Here is a 19,324-nt window from a genome sequence, read left to right as displayed (position 1 = left end):
CCTCTTCGAGGCATTGACACAGCAATGCTCGTGCGGGGAGCAGCACAGCCAAATGACCTCCACAGACATTACCTGGTGCTGTGCGACATTGTCACCTCCCTGCCTGCCCTGAAATACGGCTCGGATTAATCAAAATGATGGCAAGCCAAGGATGGGGGATGATGGGGATGATGTTTTACCTGCTAATGCATTCCTAATATACGAGCTGCAAAAACACGCGCGCGACTATATGCACGTATACGCATGCTCAGTCATATGGACACAGGGCTCTCAAGTTTTGAAGACAGGCAAGAGTGACATCCCCCCCCCCCCCCCCCCGCAGAACGAAATTTTCGGATATCAGTCAGTCGCCTGCAATTCCAGGATGCTTTATTTTCATTGGTTGCTGGATTAAATCTTACCCAGATACAACAGATACGTGTTTTTTTTTGTAGCCCATTTCTTTTTTTTGATTGGCTGATAAGTGGCACCTCACAGCAGAACTCCAGGGGAGCGCTTGATTCCTCTATGGTGAGGGCAGCGCGGCCAGCTCATGTTTGCGCGCTGCGGCACATTAAAACATTCAATAGCCGAGTTTTTTTCATCGTGAGAAATACGATGTGTGGCGGGAGTGCGTGACTTAAGACCGAAATGCGTGAGTGTCACGCTCAATGCGTGACACTTGAGAGCCCTGTGGACACCTGCACATGGACATCGTCCCGTTCACACTAAGAGAGGATTTCATTTTTGTTAAACCATGAAAAATGCATACAAATATAAAAAAAGACTGTTGTGTGCTCTATTAAAAAAAAGATGAATAAAAGTAGCATAGGCCTGGTGGAGGGAGGTGCAGCGAATCAGCGCAGCAGACACTGCAGCGCGCAGCCTGTCACCTCCCCTCTGTCGAGCTGTCAGTCCACAGCAGCACACATGAACCTCGGCGCTGCAGGCGGAGCTGCTCACCCGTCGATTCACGTCTAGATAGCCGCCCCTCGGCGTTTTCTTTTTGGTATTCAGGCGGGGCACGAACATGACAGGATACTCCGCTGTCATCTCCGCAGACTGAGCGCGTAAGGAGGGCTGATCCGCTATCCAGTGTTAGCTCGCGGGCTACGGAGACCCGGCTCTGCTTCGTGCAGTCGGTTGGCTTTACGTTACGTCGCCGACGAGGTCGGAGGGACTCCTGTTAGCTGGTTGCCAAGAGCGTTCAGTTGCTCATTCGTGTAATGTTTAATAATTCGCGCTAAGACTGCACAGTACGCTGTGTTTCCCTTGTGACTCGTTTCAGCATTTTCACTTAATTTACCGTTTGATTTTTGCTAGCTAGCGCGCTATTCGGCTATGCTAACGCCAGCTTGGTGAGAGCTCGCATCATCATCATCATCATCACCGCCGGGGCTTGCAGAGAGCTCAAGACTCGTCGAGGAAGGAAGAGAGTGACTAATGATGAGGGCTGGGGGAAGCGGCGGAGTGTCCGGCGAAGGGGAGCAGCAGTATTAGCGTGAACACGTCGCATCGTCGAGGTAAAGCGCCGTCGGGTCAGCCAAACCGTGCGGGACGTTTGCGTGAAGAAAATAATTTGGAGGGGGCGCTTCGATTTGCCAGCTGGCTAAATGAATAGTATTGGTGTTACTGAGTCGTGAGCAAGTGGCCAGTGTGCCAGCTTCAGGGGAGACACTGTCAAGATTACCGCACACACTGCAGTTTAAAGATGGCTTCAGCGAGCAGCATTGCCGCAGCTATTGCGAGCAAAACGAAGACCAAGAAAAAGCACTTCGTCGCTCAGAAAGTGAAGCTCTTCCGTGCCAGCGACCCTCTGCTCAGCGTGCTGATGTGGGGAGTCAACCATTCGGTGAGTCAGATCCGCCAATCGCTCCATATGATCCACATGTATGGCTCCCGCGCCCTTTCAAATAAATAAATAAATAAATATACCACATTAAAAACCTCACTAGCTGTCAAATTCAAATGTGAGTCCTTGAGTGGTCGCAGTCGATTGAGACATATGAGAAGACAGCTGTCCAGAGGTCGGCTACATGGTTGTCAATGTAAACATGTAGCTCCTGGACTCGTGTGTGTGTGTGTGTGTGTGTGTGTGTGTGTGTGTGTGTGTGTGTGTGTGTGTGTGTGTGTGTGTGTGTGTGTGTGTGTGTGTGTGTGTGTGTGTGTGTGTGTGTGTGTGTGTGTGTGTGTGTGTGTGTGTGTGTGTGTGTGTGTGTGTGTGTGTGTGTGTCAGTGTCAGTCACATGTAGGATAAGCTGCTAGGGGTCTGTGTCAAGAAAGAGCAGATCTTCCCATGCAAGACAGCTTATCTCTGCGCTCTTTCTCTTCCTTTGCTGAATGTTTGTGTTGGGCCGATACTTGTGTGTTGGAAAGCGATAGAGAGAGCAAGCAGAGGATATACAAACATGTATTGCACTAAATCCTAAATATTAAACCTTTTATCAATGTTTTACCAACATTAACATATATTACACAAAGGGATGGAGACAGCCAGCAGAGTTATAGGATCTGTGGTTCTTGCAGGTCCTTCGCTCTTCCAATCATATTAATATATAGCCTCTCTTTCATCCTTTACTCAGCTTGTTCCTAACATTCCCAACATGAGTTTTACATTAAAGCCTGCATGTCTACAGAACGATTCATCGGTTTTAGTAGAACTTTTCAAAATGTAGAAAAAGCGATGCAAATTAATTTTTACATTTAATATATGAATGTATATCTATTCATGGGTAAGACATTGTTCCCATGGGAAAGGTGATGGTGTAAAAGATGAGAACTGTACAGTTTATATAACATGTTAGAATGTGTTTCTTTTATTGCAGATTGCTGCTCTGCTTTCTGGCTCTTTATTGATACCCGTGTTTGCTCTGCTTGGTTTTGCTTCATGTGAGGAGGTTATTGGTTATTGGTATGAAACTGTAGAGCCAGCAGTGGCTGCTTTAGCGAAGTCATTCATAATTCCAAATCTCAGTAGTAATATACCTATTTTCACTAGTCATCTAATATCAGGCAAGTTGCACATTTATATTGATTTTGTATAAAGTTAATGTATCAGAGGAATACGATTTAGTCATTTGTTTACAAGAGCCTGATTATAGGTAAACACTGGGGATTGAAATTGCATAAACCCTTTGTGGAACCTAACTGAAGGGCAACTGTAAACATCACCACAAAAGTGGGTTATGTCAAGATTGCATATCAATTTGTACTATTTCACCTCATATAGACATTTATACTTTTTTAAATTTTTATTCTTCTTGAAATGCACAATGTTTTACCAGTGACCGCTGTTGTTCGACGATGTTAGAGACGGTTCCCTTTGACTTTGTGCTCAGATGATTCGGCCTCTTTTGAGCTCTGTTGGTTGTTTCCTTTTGCATAGATGGTTTGATTTAGAGTTTTGGGCCTCAGGTTAAGTGTGGTAGTTCAGTGTGCTAATACAGCTACAAATCCAAAACTTTTGGAGAGCTTCTGTAGAGAGATCAGTCAGCTGGCTGTGATGTTAATCCTGAGGCTGCAAACTAAGTAAGGTACTCGAGGTATATATATATATATATGTGTATATATATATATGCGTATATGTAGCTCTGCAGTACTACTGATTTCTCATTGTGTTTTTGAACTGGCCGTGGTTACACTTGACTTTTCAATAGAACTTTTGTGATCGGATGCACCAGATCACAACTCGCCTCTGTCCACATATGTGTCCACACTTGACACTTCAATTCGACCTGCCTGTTTGAATAGTGATTTGGTATATTTTCTGGTTAAAGAAGCGGTTTTAAAAACGGAGGTCAAAGCATTTACTTTCCTATAAATCCTTCACAATGTCCCCGTTTGATGTTGCTGCTCACTGACCACACCTCGCGGAGATTGGAGCTCAATGTGCGTCAGTCCATCTCGGCATGTGGTGTGGCTGATGATATCCCATTGCGAGCCAGATCCGATATTGGAGCATACAGACATGACAATTATGTGTCGTGGCATGATCGCATGACAAACGTCTCAATGAAAAGACAGGTGTAGCCCCGTCGACGCACGGTCAGTGTCAGATAGGATTCAGACTGTCATGCAAGAAATCACACAAAAAAGAGCTCTTCAGTCTGTCAGGACTGATCATGTTTCATTAAAACATTAAAACCTTGATTGAAAGTTTAATGCATTGGCATCATTTAAATCCTCTCTGTTTGGCCATGCATGTCCAGCAGAGTGAGTAAACCCGACTAATATCCTCAACACCCTCTGGTCTTATTCAGGTGTCTAGTGGGTCGCTGACTCACAAACATAAAAACCTAGACACGTTTGTAGAACTGTTCCCTAGATTGCATAACAGAGAAGAACTGCCACCACCACATGTCCTTCTTATGCCTGAAGCTACCCCCCACCCCCCCCTTGCGGTTTTCTCACCACTTGATAAGGCACCATGTTTCTCATATCATTGGCAACATGACAATGGCATTCCCAGCCAGGTCACCAGATTGAGCTCCTGAGTTACTGCCTGGGAGTGTAAAAGCACAAGTGTTCTTGTAAAGTTCCTTTACAGTATTGAGTGTGCAAAGTCAACTAAACTAGTAAATAACAGGACACTGCAAAAGGAATTAATAAAAGGGAAGGCCTGAGAATGCAAACGGCTAGCGGAGACCACATGCACACGTTCTGGGAAATGTAAGCCCCGCCCCTCCATATCCAATGTGACCCGTCAACCAAAAGCATCCAATCTGGTGCCTCCTGAAAAGCAGACTTCTCCCAGTGCTGGTACTCTGGGAGCACAATGGTTAAACAACTGAACCTGCTAAGATGGAGGGTTAGTCGGGTCAAAACAAAACAGTAGAGTTGAGGATAATACTGGCCTTCTAGTGGTCTAATGAAGCGAAAATGTTATGTCGAGTAGTGCCAAGATGCACGTTTATATGGCCCAGGACATTCAGTGGACATTCTCAAAATGATTCTTGTGTGTCGGCTAAGAACAGCCGTGGATATGTGTTTTTGAAATTGCTCTGTTTCAAAAGGTGTGTGGTGGCTGAAAATACCCTTTTGTGGACGGGTAGCCAATTTTATTTGAGTCCTTATACTTTCATCCATCAGAGCCGACATAGGTTGCACAGCTCATGATTATACAGAAATGGATTTCAGTGGAAATCTAACTTGTAACACTTTAAATAAACCAGGGTTTACGAAATCAATCTCCTGGTCTTCATGACACGACTCATGTAGAATAAGTCTTGTCTCTTGAGGATCTTTTGCTGCACTGAGTTCACACATGATTTGGCTGCCTCTGTGTTTTCTGTTAATGAGCCCGTCCTCTTTTAGTATAAGCGACGCGATTGAAAATAGCAGAATAACCATTCTCGCTCACTTGTGCTGACACGAACAAAATAGAAATTAAGCACATATATAGCCCATAGGATTGCGAGCCACTTCATCTTTTCTGTAATTTGTAAAATGAAGTGTGTGTGTGTGGTCATTTGACTAGTACAAAAGAAAATGGGGATTGGGGATTGGACACAATTTTAAAAAATGTAATAACATTTTTTTTTCTTCTCACTAGAGACAGTAAACGTCTTTGTTTCAAGTTTATCTTTTAATGTCATGAAGTACAATGCCACTCAAGGGTATTTTTGCCAGTATGTCAAATTAGCAAAATAGAAATAACTTTGGATAGGATTTAGGAAATATCTTAAATATTTAAGTTCTGAATTTTGACTCTGGTTTCCTCTGGTGTTTCTCTGTCCGTTCCTCCCCAACCTGCTGATTCATTCACTTTCTTTTGTCTTAGCCCCTTTCTGTGTTGTCTTGTCGATCTGGCTCACCTGTATTCCCTGTCCCCTCATCTCTTCCTGTTCTCTGCTGGGTCCGGCCTCTCTGCCGGCCTCAGAGTAGCTGTGTCTCAGTTTTGTGGATTGCATAAAAGGGAGATGTTATATCTTCTCTCTGTGTGATGATGATGGTAAAGGGAAACAGAAAAGCTTGAGCCTCACATCCGTGCACCCTGAGGGAGTGACAGAGGGACTCGGAAGCTTCTTGTTGTTTAATTGCAGAGTGTCTTCAAGAAACCGAAAACAAAAGTGCGTGCGTGCGCTGGGCCTGTGGGACATTTGCAGAAATGTAATGTGACATGTTGCTGAGCAACTTCATTCCCTCAGCGGTCCAGTCCAGATGCATGTCTGTTGCTCAGTCTGTCTGAATCACGTTATCCTTTAATAGCTGGATGTGCAAAGCACTGTTCTCATCACAGAACTGCTGACCTGTCTGCAGTTACTTTGGTGACGAGGATAATGTGTCATCGAGTATTTCAACAGAGTTAGGAGGAGTTTGTCTGTTGTAAGAACTTAGCCTCTGAGGAGATGCTAACATTAAATAATATTTGTCTGAATTATACTTTGAATTGGCTTCGTATGCCTGGCCTATTCTACTCTAACTTAAGACTTGGAAACGCACACTTTAGCATTTCAGTGTGTGTGATTTGGTGACGAAAAGCCGCTGAACTAGACCTGAACCAGCTGTGAGTGTGATATGAATACACGTCTCACAATACAAGGCATACATACCAAAAGCCTTTAATTGCTCTGCAGATGTCTGACTCAGGTAGTTGGTTGCCTCTGCCCCGTTTCTGTGTCTGTCTCTCTCACGAGTGGGCACACACACACACATACATGCAGCAGTCCTTTTACCTTACAAGCGCTCTACTTCTAGCATCACCGTGTCCTCATTATGGCTGACCTCGATGCTGTGGTTGTGAGCAGAGGGAGAGGACTGGGAGTAAGGGCTACCCCTGACCATCACGTTAAAGCTGCTCTCCAGAATGAGGTCACATGCAGGCTCCACGGCCCCCGACGCTGTGAGGGACTGATCACTGCATAAAAAGCTGTACTCGCAAAAGTAAGTGCTATAACTAGGGATGCACCGATCTGATCGGCGCCGATCCATATCGGCCGATATTCCCATTATCGGTTTTGATCGGCGTTCTCAAAATGGCCGATCAAAACGGCCGATCAGATGACGTAACATCTGCGAGAACTATCAGACGTTTCAATCGGCGCGCACCGCAATGGAGACGATGCGCCCGGCGAGGGCCGCAGAGTGAGAGGTCCACGAGGGGATCCTCACGCAGCGAGCGGCGTCCCCGTCCCCCGAGTTGAATCACTGGGTCAACATGTCTGAGCCCCTATAGCAGGGGTGGCCAACACGCGGCTCGCGAGCCTCATGCGGCTCTTTGCCTGGTGTCATGCGGCTCTTACGTTCATATCTAAGTTTGTGTTTTTTTGTATGTGCGTGTTCGCTTCGCTTGAGTTCAATACGGTATTTTTCGTCAAACGCGCATGCGTGAGATGAAAAAAACGCAAAGTTTCCCAGTAGGGCACGGGTCTCAAACTCGTGGGCCAAACGCGGAAAGACCACATCCGAATGTCGAGCGGGCCGTTCTACGGTGGGTTACGCGAATGAAAGTGTCCGAAAATCAAACACTGCACTTACGCCATGAACGCCGCATTATGGGCAGCTGGATGTCCCGCACTATGGCTAAAGTAGTTTACGGTGACGCCGCCAGCCGCCTCAATTCAGCGGACACGGTGTAAGAGCAGCGTTGCGGGAGAACCGCATCCGAATGTCGAACACTCTCTTCGGCTAAAGTGGTTTATTGGTGGGCGTTTGATTACTCCAGCCCCCCACCAAGTGCACCGTTCGATTTTCGGACACCTGTTCTGATTGACACCATGTGAAGGAATTGCTTCGAGTGGCAACAACGGAATTAAGCCAGATTTGAAGAGGATTGTTCAAGGCAAGGAATCCCATAAGTCCCACTATGCAACATGCATAGTAAAAGAAAAACGCTATTGTAAATTATTCTATTTTTGTTGGTGGACTTGGTTGAACTGAGATAATGTGTGTTTGTGTGTGTGTGTGAGACAGTGTACACAATGTTCATTGTTGAACATGACAGACCTGTTGTCTTAGTACTGTAGGAGTCCATTTCTGTCATTATCATGTTGGTGTGTGACATTTACAACAAATCTGGCTGATCAGAGGTGTGTGTGTGCGTGTGCGCGCGCACACATATGTGTATGATGTGGCTCTTTGCGGTGACACAGTAAAAAATGTGGCTCTTAGTCTCTGACTGGTTGGCCACCCCTGCCCTATAGACTGATGCTCACGGTAAACACATTCGATCGGGAGCGCGCGAGGGTTTTGATAAAGTTAGTGGAATGATTTAAGTGACAACATCCGGTTTTGCAAAGTTAGTGGAAAGAACCACGTGAAACAACATCCGTTTTTCAAAATAAGATGTCGACAAATCATACACGAACATATAAAAGTAAACAATTAACTGATTTTGTATCTTTATAGATCGTTTCTGAGATTTAGATTAAATTATGCTAACATTAAAACATATTTACTGTACCAAGGAAGAGTTTATAAAAATAAGTCTGACTTTTGTATATTAAAAGTCCTGTAAATAGATTTCCCCAAGAGTTCCAGGAAATGAATGATGCAGATGTGTTCCATACATATCTGAAATCCCCTACAATAGCAATCAAACAATTTGAATGTATCAATTAGGACATTTTTCAAAGTAAAAGTCCTAAATGTTTAAAGAAATCTGTAATTTCTTTAATGTTTGAGTTGCTTTATATATGTATTTCCTCATAGTCCTAGGCAATAATGCTACACAATAAATAGAATGCTTCAATCGACACTGTGATCGGTGATCGGTATTATCGGTGATCGGCAGATACTGATTTCGGTGATCGGCACCAAAAACCTGATCGGTGCATCTCTAGCTATAACCGTTATACGATTAATTTTGAGGGCTTTCAAACTAAAGAGGCTTGATTTGGATTCTTGGGTAAGACGCATTCTTATTCATGTGGCTAATGTTAAAATGAACAGGTCAGGAGATGATGTAATAGCCTTGTAAAGTCAGTGAAAGGTCAAGTCCACACTGAATACAATCTGATCTCGCTCTGTGACCTTTGATGCTCACTATCTGACTGTTAAATGGCTAATCTCCGTTTAGCGTGTGTTTCCATACTGTATACGATTATCTTTGTGGTTTATAAATGTCATGTTGTGGTCAGCAAGTATACGTGGTTACGGTTCGTGCATTAGAGCCATTCCCAAAAAAGTGCAAGACTGATAATTCTAAGTGTGTCGGTGTGTTACTTGAGAAGACATTCTGAAGTGTATGCTGATGGTTTTGTAAGCTGTTGCTTTCAAACAAAATACCACACAAAATACTGCTCTGCAGTATTGATTGGAGTGCAGCTTTCACCCGATTGAATAATCATGTTTCCGCCTCACTATATCTACACCTCTACATATTGGTTAATTACATATTCAGTCTTAATGTTACTTTAATTGGAGACACTTAGACTTTAATGTCTTGGAAATTAGCATAGAGCAGGCATGAGAATCCCTCACCTTTCGGCGAAATTCGCTGTTTTGAAACCAAAATAGGTGACTTACGTGAATCGTGTAGATCCGAAGAGTTTTTGTTTTGGGGTAGGGGGGGGGGGGGGTCAATTGGCCGGCCGGCGTTTCTGAGATTGGAGTGGGACACGGGGAAAATGTGGAGTGGTGCTCTTCGCAATAAAACATCTTTGATGGGACGTGTCGCGTCTCGGCCAATCAGCGTCAAGATGTCTTCATCGTTTGGTGGTTTAGGTTAGCTTGAATGTTAGCCCGCTACATCTGCTGCTGGCACGGTGTAGCGATACTAACAAAGTACCCGTACGTTAAGAGCGTTGTGATTTAGCATATTTTTAGGATCGATACTTCATTAAGAGAGCGCGGGATCAGAGCGCACACGCTGCTTCGTGTCGAGCTGTCTGCGCACACTGGCGGAATTTTCGGCTTTAAAAATAAAAAATGCCAGAAGTGAAATGTTTAAGTTCAGTCTGTAAAGTTGTGTAACTCTCCAGCTGCTCATCCTGATGAACTCAATCATCCGGTCAGATACAGACCAGTGGCGTCCCTAGGCTAAAAAAACCCGGGGCTAAAGCCCCGGATGTTTTTTAATTAGCCCCGAATGTTATTACTATTATAGATAAATATACCAGTATCGTATTTATGGTATACTGTTTTCTGGTATTGTATCAGTATCATGATATTTATGGCAGGTATGGTATAGATTAGAAGATCGTGACAACCAGGTAGAGGCAGAACAGACTCAAGGAACAGACTCGTGGCTCAGAAGAGCACAAGACTTGAAGACTTGTTCACGCCAACAACAACAAAATGAAGTTGGTTCATGAACGACCATATTATATACAATATTACTATTATTATAGGGCCCGATTACGGACTTGGTGTCAGAATGTAGGTACTTAGATTATCATACAACGTCCAACATCGATGTTCGTGGAAGTCACCAGCACCCCCCCCCCCCCCCCCCCGCACGCCTATCCTTCTCACCTTTTTCACCCCTGACCCGTTTTCATGCCCGATAGAGGAGCACTCATTTGACAGCTTGACTCTATAACGGTTGGGCGTGCTGTAAAATGACTCCAATGGGAAAGATATGGTGATGATGCTGTTATGGCTGCATTGTGGTTTTGTACAGCGAGAAATTAAAGTATGTGATATACATACGGATATCAATCTTCTGAATCAGATTACGATCACTGAAGCAAGTAAACGGTGGAACACACAACATCCACATGAGCTGCCAGTTTTACAAAGTGAACTAGAACGGGCACTCGGTAGAGCGCATACCTTCGCATATCACAAGATTGGGCATTGAATTATGAACATTTTGGCATTAGTTGCATGCCAATTGGATAAAAATTGACCGCGCTATGGTAAAAAGAAGATGTTGACCTTTTCATGACCTTTGACCCGATCGATCCCAAAATCTAATCAAATGGTCCCCGGATAATAACCAATCATCCCACCAAATTTCATGCGATTCGGTTTAATACTTTTTTAGTTATGCGAGTAACACGCATATAAATAAATACACAGCGATCAAAACATAACCTTCTGCATTTTCAATGCGAAGGTAAATATCTGTGTGCCATACAAACATATTGATTAAATCGGTACGGATTGACCAAATGTGTTTTTAAAGTTTAATATTCAGATATTTTTCCACGTATTGGAAGAAGATGCATGCATAAAATATTACCAAACCTTTTGGGAAATACTTCAATAACTAATTAAAATGCAACCAAAAATACAGTAGAATCCTTGACTCCCTTTAATTAAAGGTAAAGACCTATGTTGCAGCACGAATCCGGCCATCATGGCCTCGAACGGAGAAATGTCCTCCCGAGTCCTGCGCTTGTCACGGAGATGAGCCGAGCAAACATGGCCATTTGCTTCTGTCGGCACGAACCACACGGGGCTCGGGTCAAAAGGGGTCGAGTGGAAGCCTGACGCACGGGCTTGTAGCCGGGCACTGATGGAGGCACGCAATGCTCGGAGACAGCTGACTCAAACGGGCACCGTTTAGGGCGAAAAGGCCCGCGAACATGTCGGAGAGGGGATGCTCAGCGCAGACGGACGCGCGCGTGTGTGTTCAAGCCCAAAACCGGCACTCTTGGACTCCGGAATCCCCAAAACTGGTACTCTGGAAAGCCGTAAAAAAAAAAAAAAAAGCAGAAATAGGATATAGTATTGTCGGATTTTGATGGGAATGGTTGACAAAAAATGTATCTTAGACCTTCACGAACAAAGGAAGAATTTGGAAGCGGTGCCAGAATACTCAAATTATTTTGTACATTAGTGGCACATTCTAGTTGTAGCTTGTAGGTCATTAACGGAGTTATCAGAATTTATAAGATATGAAAAAGATGACTGTCGGTTTTAGCTTTCCTGTCCATTGTCAAGCGCCTCCCTCCATCCTGTTGACATACCTGATGATTAGACATGCTTCTTTCCTTAGGGAGACTCTCTATACTTTCATTACCCTTCTATATCTTGAATCTCAGAAATGGCCCAATGGTTTGTAGTTTAACATCCAGATCTTAAATAGCAAAAGGTGTTGCAATCTCACCCAACACTATCATCGGTCTGTCATCTGCAAGAGTGAGTCATCTCTCCGTCATTGTTCAGAGAGATAAGCACAGTGTCGTACTGCTGACAGCGCACACGCTATTCACCAACTTCCTGTCCGATGGAGCAACAGCACACGCTTGGTTCACTCTGTGCCGGAAAACCAGTCTTCATCACCATGGAGACAAACAGGAAGTGGTGGTGTGAAAATTGTCTGCAAGTTTGCTAGCTGCAGGAAGAGTGGCAGATATGCTGGAGACATCTGCTTAAACAAAACATAAGAACCGCACTTGGCTCAAGATATAAATGATGACCGTGGCCGAGCAGATGAGTACTAAACGTTCCTTAATGGGGATTAGGTCGTTGGGTCAACTGGATTAACCATTCATGTAGGCACCTGCAGTTTAAAGTCACTGCTGTACCGATCCAAACCAAAAACGGTCAAACACATGCTGTTAGAAAGGGGCTGGCGCTACTCATTCTGACTTTGACTCTCACATTTGCTTCGTTCACATTTTCTGTTAACTTGTGGCATTAATACAATTTCTGGAAGAAGAACGTTTGCCAATAAAACAGTGACAGGACAGAATTATGGTAGATGGGGAGTTTTGGGGGATAATTACACACTGATGCACATTATTTTCTGGGCACTCGTAACTATTTTCACTCTTTATCGAATGTATTTTTACCAGATTTGTGTGTGTGCATGCATGTATACACTCGTGTCTTTGCCTGTGTGCGTGCTTTGTAAGATCGGCATTGTCTCCGCCTTGGTGTGAAACGGCTTTGTTGATGAGGCGACATCTCCCGACTGAGTACCCAGGATGCATCAGTGGTATCGCATCACTGTGACGGTGGTGTCACACCAGCACACTGACATATTTCTGGATATGGCACTTGGATCCTCTGCCTGCTCCGTCTCCTGTAATGCCCGCTTTCCTCTCGTTTCCATTATGTCTTTTTATAATTGTTTTCCCTCCCTTTAAACTCTCTCCTGCTTCTAATTTATCTTCTGTTAACGATGCACACACACTTGCTTAAAGTGTAAAACAATCCTAAAGGGTATTTAAAGTGCAGGGTCAGGCATATTTAGTTTGAATTGTACCTCTTACCGATAGTAAGACAACATCAAAGTGCTCTATGCCAGATAAACGGACGTATTCTTGAAACGCTTCTGTGCTCAAATTGTGCAAGAAATAAGCTCCGCTTTACTTTAATCAGCAGGTTGCACGTGGCTGGCAAGCAAGACGCAGGAACTTGGCTTGGGTCTTGAGGAGTTCTAGTATTTTACCAACAAATAAACTGTATTCACACAGCACTTACACACGTTCACTAGTGGTCGATTTTCAAGTCAAAATAGGATATTATTACGATTTCTAAATGTTGAGTATTGCGATATCATCACCATAGAGCTACTTTAATTATCATAGTTATAATACCATTACTTGTATAACTGCAGTTATGTTAGTCCTGACATCCTAAATTCCAATAGTAATAGTTTATACCAGCGGTCCCCAACCTTTTTTGAGCCACGAACCGGTTCCGTGTCAGAAATAATTTTCACGGACCGGCAATATAAATGACGTAATAAATATGACGTCATACAATTATACGAAGGGCATAAAGTGCCAAAACTACAACTCATCATTACGCCGAATTAGTGTGCGCTTGTTTACCTGCAACGAGCCGCTAATGGAGACGGCGACACAGACGTGTGTTTGGTCCGCTGCTCCTAACCGAGTTCTGGTCGCTGTCATTAGAACACCGGCAGACTTGTTGTGTGAAATGTCCCTTAAGGCCACCGTCATTTGCATCTCCAACAAAAAAAATTCTCGCTCGGACGAGCTCGATTCACCGGGTGGGTTTGTTTACAAATGGGTTGCAGGTCTATTCTTTTGCAGTCGGGTCTTTTGTGGTTGGAGTACCGCTCAAACTCTTTTAAAAGCCTTTTCCACCGGTCAACGTCTGAAACATGTAGAATGTTCCGCTGTTCACTCGCCCACACAGCAGCGACTTTATCGGCCAACTTGAAAACAGTTGTCATTTCCCTGAAGTGACAGAATTCATTGAGCAGGTTGAATATGTTTGAAGATTCTTTGTCACTGTGCCGCCAGCAGAGGGTTCGGCGCGTGAGACTCGCCTGCAGCGATAAACCCGAACTTTAAGACTCCTGAACGCGGCTCAGACACACGGGTGTATCCGGTCCTTTTTCAAAATAATATATTTTTCCGACTGATAAAAAAACAAAACAAAAAAAACTTTATTCACTTTTTTTCCGCGGCCCGGGGGTTGGGGACCCCTGGTTTATATAATAAAGATTGATACTTTGCATTTGTGTATGGATACAATTTCGTCAATATCGGCAAAATGTCCCGCTAATATGCTGTACTAATTATGTCCCCTACCACCAATGTTCACAGCTATAATGTTACGGCTAACTTCAGACGCTGTAGCATAAACCTTGATGGAGTATTCCAGCCGCTAAACGAATCGATGCAGTGGAGACTCTCTGGGAACGTGGCTGCACGTTCCCACCACGACGCATCGGGCATTCATGGTGGCTGCTGACCGTCCTGGACGGCTGTGGACCTGGTTGCCTGTTTTGCAGATCCACTGCAGCTGTCTATAAATGATTGATGTTACCGTTGCAGCCGGTCGACTTGTTCGGCACTTCAACCCCAGCACCCCTTCATGCGCTCTCATAATCTTGTCGTTCAGATGTCGGTGATCGGTCAACAAGGGCCGGCATAACCGTAAGCTGTTTGGGGAACTCGCCCACAAGTCATAAAGCAATGTTTTGCAGACTATTTGGCGGTCCGTAAAGTGAGAAGTTCGACAGCAATTGTGGCAAAGTATGAAGCTGAATCCAACAAGCACACACACACGTTTCCTGATTAATGTTCTCGCCACCAAAGTTTGTGTTCAAATGTATTCAAAACGGCGACATAACAAGTGTGCTTGGTAGAATGACAGGTTATTTATAGACTTGAGAAACATGCCAGCACTCTTGTCTGCAGCCAACAGCGAACACACACACACACACACACACAGCATCATCATATTGTTATCAAGCTGTGCCTGAGTAATAACAAACGTCAGGTACAAGTTCCAATCGGTAACCCCTGCAATGTGCTATATGTGTTAGAAGCCGCGTTATTTATAGAGTGTTAGGTTTATTGAAGTGTTTTGTAATTTTCATTTTATTGGATGCAATCATGACCTTAGATGTCCAATCAATTAAAAACACGTAACTTAGATAATCAAGCGTTAACAGTCGAGACACACAGGTCTTCAGCTGAAAGGCTGACCTGGTACCGACGGGTCTTATATTTACTGCATGATAGTTTTACCACAGAGACAGGGCTCCAGACTAACTTTTTTAACTAGGAGCACAGTCGCTCCTAACTTAAAATGTTAGGGGCGCAGCAGAAAATTTAGGGGCGCACTTTTTCCTGGGTCAAAATGGGTCTTGGGTGGTCCCAAAAAAAATGTTGGCGCGCTACGCGCGCACCTTCTATTCATGCAGTCGAGCTATTGAGTGCGTGATCAGCAGCTGGCCGCTCTGCCGTGATACGCGCACACAGGTGAGCACACCTCCTTGAAACATACTATTGAGAACATATTCGCTGACATGAACCTGATGAACACAGTTGTTTTTTGTTTTTTCAACGCAGACTTTTTTTTGCCTTAGGCGCTCGGGATTTGTCATAGGCGCTCGGGAAAACGGCTTAGCGCGCCCAAATTTTCTCTGCAGGAAAACCCTGACACACTATAAATCGACTTGCAAAGTTTTCCCATCATTTTTACTGTATTACTGATAAATAATTTGACAATATACAATCTTATGCCTGTTTGCCTTCATGAACTGCAAAACATTCACAACAGAACTCTTCAGAAGTTACTGTATTGAGTTTAAACATATTTGAAGAGAAAACATACCTTGAGCATGTGCATGTTGCACTTCGATGTGGCCAATCAAAACATTTGTTGGTTTCTAGAGATGCACCGATCAGGTTTTTGGTGCCGATCACCGATCACTGAAATCAGTATCTGCCGATTACCGATCACCGATCACTGAAATCAGTATCTGCCGATCACCGATAATACCGATCACCGATCACTGAAATCAGTATCTGCCGATCACCGATAATACGATCACCGATCACTGAAATCAGTATCTGCCGATCCGATAATACCAATCACCGATCACGGTGTTGATTGAAGCATTCTATTTATTGTGTAGCATTATTGCCTAGGACTATGAGGAAATACATATATAAAGCAACTCAAACATTAAAGAAATTACCGATTTCTTTAAACATTTAGAACTTTTACTTTGAAAAATGTCCTAATTGATAGATTAAAATAGTTTGATTGCTATTGTAGGGGATTTCAGATATGTATGGAACACATCTGCATCATTCATTTCCTGGAACTCTTGGGGAAATCTATATACAGGACTTTTCTTAACATACGAAAGACTGACTAATTTTTATAAACTCTTCCTTGGTACAGTAAACATTTTTAATGTTAGCATAATTTAAGCTAAATCTCAGAAACTATCTATAAAGATACAACATCAGTTCATTGTTTACTTTTATATGTTAGTGTATGATTTGTCGACATCTTATTTTGATAAACGGATGTTGTTTCACGTGGTTCTTTCCGCTAACTTTGCAAAACCGGATGTTGTCACTTAAATCCTTCCGCTAACGTTATCAAAACCCTCGCGCTCTCCAGATCGAATGCGTTTACCGTGAGCATCAGTCTATAGGGGCAGACATGTGAGAGTCGGCTGAGTTGACCCAGAGATTCAACTCGGGGGACGGGGAAGCCGCTCGGTGGTGAGGATCCTCTGACCTCTCACTCTGCGGCCCTCGCCCTCGTTGCGTCTCCGTTGCGGTGCGCCTCTTTTCACACATTAGCCCCCCCCCTCTCACACACAGGCCAGCCTTCTTCTTCTTCGGTTTTCGTCTCCTTTCTTCTTCTTCTGGAGTTAATGTCGGTTAGCAAACCAGTCATTCAGGCATTACCGCTAACTATAGTGGGCTGAAGTGTAGAACAAGTTTGTAAACAACAAAAATATTTAATAACAAAAAAAAGAAATCTGCTAATTTACTGGTCGCGCATGCGCGAGTTGATGAAAAATTTACTCGCACTGTGTCTAATTTTAGGCGCAAAATGCGACCATTTGGTCGCAGTCTGGAGCCCTGAGAGAGTAACTTCACACACACAAAACAGGGAAGAAGACTTGAAGCATACAATCTGTTAGTCTTAAACATTTGGAACAACTAACTAAATCCCACATGTATTTTTTAGTGCTGTGAAAAATAACACGTTATGATTAAATTACAGGATTAATTAGTTGTTGATTTTAACGCATTTAACGCATGCGCAGAATGAGCTTCCAATACGTCTGTTGTTGATCGTCTCTAACCAGCAGCATGTCATTTCTGCCGTCTCGCGCGCCGCAGAGCTCCGATGCCGGCGTGTGCGCGCACATCGGGACGAAAAAAAGTCACTTGCACCCCTCCCCCCCCCCCCCCCCCCCCTATCTTTCCGGCAGCAGTGACACACAGCCATCATTTCACTCCTCTCGCCCCCTTCCCCCTCATCCTGAAAATCTAATCTTTAAACTGCTCAGTGGTCACATCGCCAAGTGTTCTGTGCCAAAAACTGGTATTTATTTATTAATAGCCCAAATAAATCATTTTAAACTTTGATTACGGGGGGAAACTTCTCAAGATTCAAGATTCAAGATGTTTTATTTGTCACATACACACACAGGGTGTGCAGTGAAATGAAAGTGGCAATGCTCAGCAGGAATGTGCAAGGGCAACAAGTACACACTATTTACAAATAAAAAACAACACAATATTTACAGTAAGTGTGTGTGTGTGTGTGTGTGTGTGCCTAAGAGGGGCAGTTGTGTGGGTCTATGTGGGGGTCCTGGTGAGGTCGGAGTTCACAATCCTGATGGCCTGAGGAAAGAAACTCCGTCTCAGTCTCTCTGTTCTTGCAGCGTGACTACGGAGGCGCCTGCCTGACCGCAGCAGCTGAAACAGTCTGTTGTTGGGGTGGTGAGGATCCTTCATGATCCTGCCGGCTCTGGTTCTGCACCTCCTGGTGTACAAGTCCTGCAGGGTGGGGAGTGTAGTTCCAATAGTGCGTTCAGCCGAACGCACTACTCTCTGCAGAGCCTTCCTGTCCTGAGCGGAGCAGTTGCCAAACCAGGCTGTGATGCTTCCTGTCAGGACGCCCTCTACAGCTCCAGAGTAGAAGGACTGAAGGATCCTCTGGGAAACTTTAAATTTCCTCAGCTGCCTGAGGTGGTAGAGGCGCTGCCTTGCCTTTCTCACCAGAGTGTCTGTGTTTGTTGACCATGTCAGATCCTCGGTGATGTGGACTCCCAGGTATTTATACCCGCTCACCCTCTCCACAGTAGTCCCGTTAATCCCCAGTGGTGAGTACGCCTCTGTTGTTGTACCTCCTAAAGACCACAATCAGCTCCTTAGTTTTGGTGACATTCATGATGAGGCTGTTGTCCTGGCACCAGAGTGACAGATCAGCAACTTCCTCCAGGTAGGCCTTCTCGCGTTGTCGGAGATCAGGCCCACCACCACTGTGTCATCCGCAAACTTGATGATGGTGTTGAGCTGAACCTGGCCACACAGTCATGTGTGTACAGGGAGTACAGTAGGGGCTGAGGACGCAACCCTGGGGGATCCTGTGTTCAGGGTGAGGGATTTGAGGTGTGTCTGCCCACCCTGACCACCTGTGGCCTGGCGGTCAGGAAGTCCAGGATCCAAGCACACAGGGGGTGTTCAGTCCCAGCTCAATCAGCTTGCCGCCAGTCTGGAGGGGACTATGGTGTTGAAAGCTGAACTATAATCAATGAACAGCAGTCTCACATAGCCCCCTCTGGCTGTCCAGATGAGAGAGTGTGTGTGCAGTACCTGGGAGACAGCATCATCCGTGGATCTGTTTGGGCGATAAGCAAACTGCAGCGGGTCCATGGAGGAAGGGAGGAAGGCGCAGATGTAGTCCTTTATCAGCCTCTCAGCATTTCATGACCACCGAGGTGAGGGCCACCGGTCGGTAGTCATTCATACATGCTGGAGAAGCATTCTTGGGCACAGGGACAATAGTGGATCTCTTGAAGCAGGCTGGACCACGGACTCAGCCAGGAGAGGTTGAATATTGTGGTGAACACTGGAGCTAGCTGGTTAGCACAGGTCTTCAGTACTCGCCCAGATATGCCATCTGGACCTGCAGCTTTCCTGGTGTTCACCCTCAACAGAGCCCTCCTCACACTGTGCTCGGTCACAGAGAGTGTGTGTTCATCCCCAGC

The 19,324-nt window shown here is 44.6% G+C and overlaps 1 protein-coding gene across 4 annotated transcripts in view; it reads left to right on the top strand.

Moving 5' to 3' along the window:
- The first annotated feature begins 935 nt into the window (after positions 1 to 935).
- pip4k2aa (phosphatidylinositol-5-phosphate 4-kinase, type II, alpha a) overlaps positions 936 to 19,324 on the top strand; it is a 36,112-nt gene continuing 17,723 nt past the window's right edge. For all 4 annotated transcript variants that reach the window (XM_056433689.1, XM_056433688.1, XM_056433687.1 and 1 more), the window contains exon 1: positions 936 to 1,831. In XM_056433689.1, the coding sequence (XP_056289664.1) occupies positions 1,691 to 1,831 (141 nt within the window). In that variant the 5' untranslated portion in view covers positions 936 to 1,690. The remainder of the gene's footprint in view (positions 1,832 to 19,324) is intronic.

This window comes from Pseudoliparis swirei, chromosome 16 (assembly GCF_029220125.1).
Source record: "Pseudoliparis swirei isolate HS2019 ecotype Mariana Trench chromosome 16, NWPU_hadal_v1, whole genome shotgun sequence".
In the NCBI taxonomy this organism is placed as follows: Eukaryota; Metazoa; Chordata; class Actinopteri; order Perciformes; family Liparidae; genus Pseudoliparis; species Pseudoliparis swirei.
This window is presented reverse-complemented; position numbering and strand designations above follow the sequence as displayed.